Source organism: Asparagus officinalis, chromosome 4, assembly GCF_001876935.1.
Source record: "Asparagus officinalis chromosome 4, Aspof.V1, whole genome shotgun sequence".
NCBI classification, from domain to species: domain Eukaryota; kingdom Viridiplantae; phylum Streptophyta; class Magnoliopsida; order Asparagales; family Asparagaceae; genus Asparagus; species Asparagus officinalis.
In genome coordinates this window covers 308,226-315,201 of record NC_033797.1, presented here as the reverse complement: position 1 = coordinate 315,201, position 6,976 = coordinate 308,226, and the positions used below count along the sequence as shown (strand labels likewise).

The following is a 6,976-nucleotide window of genomic DNA, read 5'->3' as shown; positions in this document are numbered from 1 at the left end:
GCAATCTTGATGTTCAGATCAGACTGATGGCATGGCATGATGTCCTTCAAATTCATTTCTTTCAGGCTTAAGCATATATAACCCAAATAAACCCGTTCAACCCTACCGGCAACCATAATCATGTAGGATAAACTAATTAAAAACAAATAATACCACCCAACATACATAACAACATTACAGTAGAATTAGGATTTAAACCCAGTGGTTTCTTATTATTATCTGACTGCTTCATTTGTGGAAGCAAGAAAAGTTAAAACCATCTTTAGATCTAATGCACAAAGCAGCATGCGGGTTCAAGGATCTCAAACCATCGTAACACTCCAATCAAAACAGTTCCTCCAAACAAACAAATAAACTATATGTTTTTAACCCGCATTCTCAGTTAAAATTTTCCGACACGAGGAACATAATAGAGCCAAAACCAATCGCCACAAACAGTTTCTCCAAAGTAAATTTTGTCATCCTCATCTGCCATTTGAAAATTTTCATACACGGAGGACAAGATACATTCTCAAATTAATTAATCGAGTAAACAATTAAATATTAAAAATAAAAAAGAATTACAAACGCAACGGTTAATCAAAAAAAGAAATAAAGAATCTTCAATCAAGCACAAAATCGATGCCAACTAACAGCTTCCTAAATCAAAAATGAAGGCCCCACATTTGTACAGAAGTACTCTTAATTCTTGCATAATCGCCAGTTGATATGCATCCACAACGTAAACCAGTATTGCTTTGCACAGCAAGGAATGTTCACCCTCAGGAAATAATGAATTGGAACATGACAAGACTCAAAAGACTCTGGTGGCTAAGCAGCTGCTCCCTCCAGTGGCTGATTTTTTCATGAGAAATCCTCAATCATTATTGATCATTCCCAGTTTCAGATGTAAAACAATGGTTGTGCTGGGAACAGAAGAAAATTGAACTTTCAACACGTATGAAATAGAAACTTTCTTTAGTTATAAGAAGAAAACGAAATTGGCACATGAGATTTTGAACTAAATGAGACCTTTCCAAATAAACCGCTGAAAGCATTCAAGACCTAACCCAACTCTTCATGCAATCAGGATAAGAAATGCGCAAGGTTACAGAAAGCGCCAGGCGGCCTAAGCGCTGGACCCCGTGCCTAGAGCCTAGGCGGGAGCCTAGACGGGGCTTAGGCAGTTTTCCTATTTTAAACACATCAGTTTACCTCTTTGTCTGGATGGTTTATGGGTCCCAAAGGATTTTGATATTCATTCTTGGTTGTACTTGTATGAGTTTTAAGTTTCATGACCGCAAAAGGCAGTCTGCATACATAGGAACAGGCTTTAAGATTCTGTGGCTAGGTCCTAGATGCCAAGGCTTTTGCAATAACTGAAAAGGGAGTGATACGAAGATGAGAGAGCTCAATTTTGGAGAGGTATCTTGACATCTAGATCCACATCAAACCCATTTGATAGGAACTGATCTGGATAATGCTGAAGAAGGCATAGAGCTGATTAGTGTAGAAGAACCAAGATGAGCTTCCTATACACTCTACAATCAGCAATCCCCCCCCCCCAAAAAAAAAAAAATTCACTTGAAAAGAAGAAAGGAAAAAAAAAGAAAAAAAAAGATGAGAAATATAAAAACCTAAGAACACCCAGTAGGCCTGCAAAAAAATAAAGAAAATAGACAACTTTTTTTCCTGAGGAAAACAATTTGAGCAACCAAACATCCCAGTTTCTCATCGATACTCAGACTCATATCAAACAGGCTATCAAAAGACCTCTAGAAAAATAAATAAAGCAAAAAGGTTAAGCAAATAAATAGTTAACAAGAATAAAACCTGTTTATCAAGAAGGGCGTTGCTCGAATTGTAGATCTTTTCTTAGGGAGCTAACAATATCAAGGTTTCTTGACACTTCCCACCCCCTAGGATAAAAAAGATGCCTCGATTCAAGATGGAGATGCCAATTCATAATTTTTGAGCAATTATGGGGTATGCCTTCCATTTGAAATTCATCTTCAACAATCTGTTCTATAAACGTTGTCTCCTGTATGTAGTTAAACAGTTAGATTAGACAGCACAAGAGGAAATAGCACATGGTGAAAAAAGCAAAACTGAAACAACATCAACAATAATCAATGGGAGATGAAATGCTGCTATCACAGGTTCACAACAGTACATTATTTTCAATTAGCGAAAACTGGTACTGTATAGGTTTTACTTTTCTTTTAAATTACTTACTGAACCCCATTCCAAATCAATGTAATTGTCATCTATTTCCATGTTACTTTAGGATATTGGTATAATGTTCATTCATATTTTATATAGCATCCTTAAATCTCAATATACAAGCACTACTATGATGCTGCAAAATTAAAGCGCACAACAAACTAATGAACAATAGAAGCAACTTTTCCATTGTGATGGAAGAGAGGCTTGAACAAATGTTAGATTACTAAGAAGAAAACCCTTTCCTCTGTATACTGGAATTACTAGAGATAGGTAGGCAGAAGTTGGGAGCGTGAAAGTCAGAGACAGAGGCTGTTGCTAGTGATGAGAAGTGGGGGAGGAGAGGCAGATACCTCCAGTGGTGTGAAAGAAGAGAAATTTGAGAGGAGAAGACAAACCCGTCAGGAAGAAAGAAGTAGGAGTTTCACGTCTGTCTTTAGATGTTAATCACTATTAGAGAAACCACCCGGAAGAGTGTCTGTCTTTAGATATTAATCACAATTAGAGAAATCAAACTTTCGGAATTAATTAGACATACATAGCTAATCCAACTTTGCAGATCCACCGATACATTATTTTGATGCAAGTGTTTACGCATGTATAGGAAAATGGAAGAACAATGGTCATATTAGGAAATTTCCCATTACGCAACCCTCAAATCTCCATGATTTTAACCTTTATTGCATAAGACTGTTCATCATACTCTCCACGTTTGAGACCATACCCGGATCTGAAATATAGAGACCATTTACCCATAGATCGAACAGTAACAAAAATTTTATTGTTGAATTTGTTTATTTTGCAACTGATGTGTGGATGGATTAATCGTCTCTAAGCTCCACTACTTTTCATCCATGTACCTTACCTTAAGAGCGCTTTTAATTGTATGAAACATCAATTCAAGGTGGGAAGCTTACATTGTAAGATATTTCCTCCAATAACCACTGATCACCATTCTTCACTGAATGCATTTATATATATCCATGTATGTGCAGGAAAATGGTCCTTTGAGGTTGGTTCTCAAACCGAGGCTCACAAGAATTTTGTTATGGGCCATTCGATGGATAATCCTCAACGTTCATATTACTCTCACACCTTAAATGGCCTAATGATGAGAGATCAAGTGATTTGAAGGGGGAGAAAATACCTATAAAACAGGGTTTTGATAATTTAATTAGATTGTTTATAAAATTCATCCTGATTGATATTGATACATGAGAAAAAGTTCTGAGATTGCTTAATTTCACCTCAATATACTATTTAAGATACACATATAAAGATAAGTGGCATACGTCATCCACAGGATGGCTTAACAAAAAGTTCTTATGAACTTTAGTTTAAGATCTGACCTTAAGAAAAACGCACATAAAAAGCATGGCTGCATTTTCCTCAAAATGACCCTAAAAGTGATTAGACAGGAGTGAAGTAGGTAACATGGATCCGAATAACGCCACTTGCATATGTAACGCCATATGCACGTCTTCTTGAGTCCTAATCCATGCAACCAAATTCTCAAAGAAAACAAAGAATCAACCAGAGGCCCATTGCGCTCTATAGAACGCATGCCCATTAAAGAAGATGGACTAGGCTAATCTACTTGGACCAAACTGACTCAAAACGATTAGTCCTATTTGTGTTGTGAGTCCAATATTCAACCATGTATGCATCTAATTCTTTTTCCAAAGTGGAAGAAAATTCCAACTCATGTATTTTTATTAAACAACCCGACACTTAAATTTAATGGATTTGAGACACCCCTAACAAATTTCTTACTTGGTACGTGTAGATGACTATATCACGATAATACTAAAATGAGCTCTCTTTATAGAATAATCTAGAGGCCGTTGAATCGCAATAAGAAAAATATCTAAGCCATAACATTAGAACTTTCAGCTTCAATCTTTTTAATCCGCATAATTACACTTTTTCTATATGTTTCCACTTTCTTGTAAGCCAGAATCTTTCTTCAACAAGCCCTTGAAATGATCAAATTTGCATTTGCTATGCACTTCATACTGAAGAAATAATACCAATTTGTACAATATAATTATATTAAAATGTCAAGGCATCATAAGGAGTATTTATCAATGTTTGAAAAAGCTTTTTGAAACTCACTTCGAAACTTGCTTCACAACTTATTGAAGGGTAAACACGTCAAAACTCAAGAGTAAAGCTATTTATCCCTTGAAGCTTACGCCTCATTGCATAAAGCATAATAGCATAATTGAAGTGTGCGTTTTGCGCTTTATAGGGCGCTTTTATTTTGAAGCACACTTAAGACAAGATAGCAGGACATAAAATGATCTTTGACCAACATTGAAATGCCCTATATATTTTCAATATGAGTATGTGAGTATAAATAAAATATATGTGTTATGCATGTAGCTTAGTTTATTATGATTCATTTCTATACTTGACATATTTAATACTTACTAATCAGGACATGAATGTATATAACTATATATTTGTAACTATTACGCCACTATATATTATATTTTCATAATTTTTACAAATTTAAAAATAATATTTTTTAAACTCATGAAGCTTGTGCTTCACGCGATGAAGCTTACGCCTCGCTTCATCAAAGGGTCTAGCACTTCGCCTTGCGCTTCCACTTTTTTAAACATTGGTATTTACAACTCTTTTAGGTTCAACCAATTTTTTTTCTGTTCCTACCTTCCTCCGACTATCTTCATACATAGATCTTGTCACAAAAAGGCATTACAATTATTAAATCTGAACCTCTATGATGTGCATAGAAAGAAGTAACACCAATCTGTATTAGACACAATTTTAACTTATGACTCTTTCAAGTCCAACCTATCATATAAATTGGAACTAGTGTGCTTTGTAATAATGAATTTTTCTCCCTCCATGAATATCTTCCGATGTTCTCATATCATTCAATGTTTCCAACACGGCATTGCATAGAATAAGGGTAAATAAATTTTTAGTTCATTGGTTTTATTTATTTTTCTATCCAAAACATAACCAACTATTTACAAGGAATCCATTTTGGGACAAGTTTCCATCACCAAATGAAGTCAAAAGAAGTATATCATGTATAAACTAATACCCTCATTTCTGATTTACAAGGAATCCATTTTGTGACAGGTTTCCATCGCTAAATGAAATCAAAAGAAGTATATAATGTATAAACTAATACCCTCTTTTCTGATTTACAAGGATTCCATTTTGTAACAAGTTTCCATCACTAATACCCTCTTTCTGATTTGCAAGTAATCCAGTTTGTCACAAGTTTCCATCACTAGATGAAATAAAAAAAAAGTATATCATGCATAACTAATATATCAAAGCTAAAGGAAATGAGGAGTACTTGAAATCCTTCTTTTACTGTGTCCAGTTGTCTGATTGCATCTGATGTTGGACGCTGCCACCTCTTTGGGTCCCAAAGTATGGTGCTGTTGAATGCGAAGCCTGACATATCAACATGAAACCTTCTAAGTCTCTTACTTTTTTCATTCGTATGCCACCCAATCACCTGGCTTCCATTGCATACTGGACCTTCAAGTGTTGCCTTGTTTTTGCTTTGTGCAAGCATGGCAACAGCCCAAGCGCCAAATCTCCTGCCAAATATAATATGAAATTGCATCAACAATTTGAGAAGAAAAGTGCATACATAAAAGCAGAGATTCAAAAGATTCTTGAATGATAGTACCAATCTGAAGATAGTGTGAAATAAATAATGGATATGACTAAGCAACTAAAGTTATTGCCTGGCTGCAGAAGACTGCAAACCTATAGTTCCCATCATGGATTGAACCATGTGTGTATCTTATGTTCGTCGATGTGATTAATCTTTAAACAAATTGTGGAAAGAACACCGCATTTATTTAGTCCCATCGTCCTCTGTTAACATTCTTTTGGTCCACACTCTTAGTACACAAGATCAGCCATGTCTCTGCTATTCTCTCAATACGGAATGTATATAGATATACTAAAGCTAGACTAAGCTTCGTGCAAGCTTGAAACATGGCTTATGTCTGTTAATGAAAAATTCACGAGGTTCACATCCACAACTAGCATTCCTCTCATCTTTCTAAAAAGTGGCGATAGAAGCTCACTCCCAGCATTTGATACAATCTCTTAAACTTTGAAGAATCAATATATTCCCTCTTTACCCTTTTACCGATCAGGTCTCTATCTGGTGAGACAACTCCACCAAGCATACCTTACTGCCTGAGTCCATTTCTGATTTGAAAAGTTACATAGCACCGTGTTCCTCACAACAGGATGACCGGCACTAATAGTTGCCCCTAACGAGTATATGTATGTATTCCAAAAGAATTTAGGACCGCTCTCGCCTATCTTAAATAAAAGAAGAGGTGGTGTTAGGAGTAGCAGTGGGAGGGCACCTGATGCTCCTGAGGTGGTGGAACAACTGGAGGGAATAGATGTTGTCGTCATCAGCGAAGTAGACGATGCCATCAAGAAGATGGCGTCGGATGTGATGGAGGGCGGTGTTCCTCTGATGGACCCCTCTGTCCTTGGTGTCCTCCGTACTACAACCCTCCTCCTCCTCCTCCTCCTCATTCTTATTATTATTGCTATTCTTCTTCTTCTTCTTCCTCTTCGCCGTGTCGCAGCAGACGAGATGCCTGTACATGACCCCAGACCTCCTCAGTAAGTCGGCAGTCTCCATGGAAGCGGATTCCATCTCCACAACGATCCAGAGAAGAGGAGGAGGAACCAGCCTCAGCGTCTGCCCTAGCCTTGTCAAGTAGTAGGCCTGAAGACCGCGGTTGTAGGTGGG

The 6,976-nt window shown here is 36.7% G+C and overlaps 1 protein-coding gene across 1 annotated transcript; it reads right to left on the bottom strand.

Moving 5' to 3' along the window:
* LOC109836157 (probable beta-1,4-xylosyltransferase IRX9H) lies at positions 495–6,976 on the bottom strand (the record flags this gene model as incomplete). The annotated part of the gene is made up of 4 exons (XM_020404042.1): positions 495–905; positions 1,813–2,020; positions 5,540–5,789; positions 6,579–6,976. Coding segments are annotated over 3 exons (849 nt in total), but the record flags the coding sequence as incomplete, so codon positions are not given.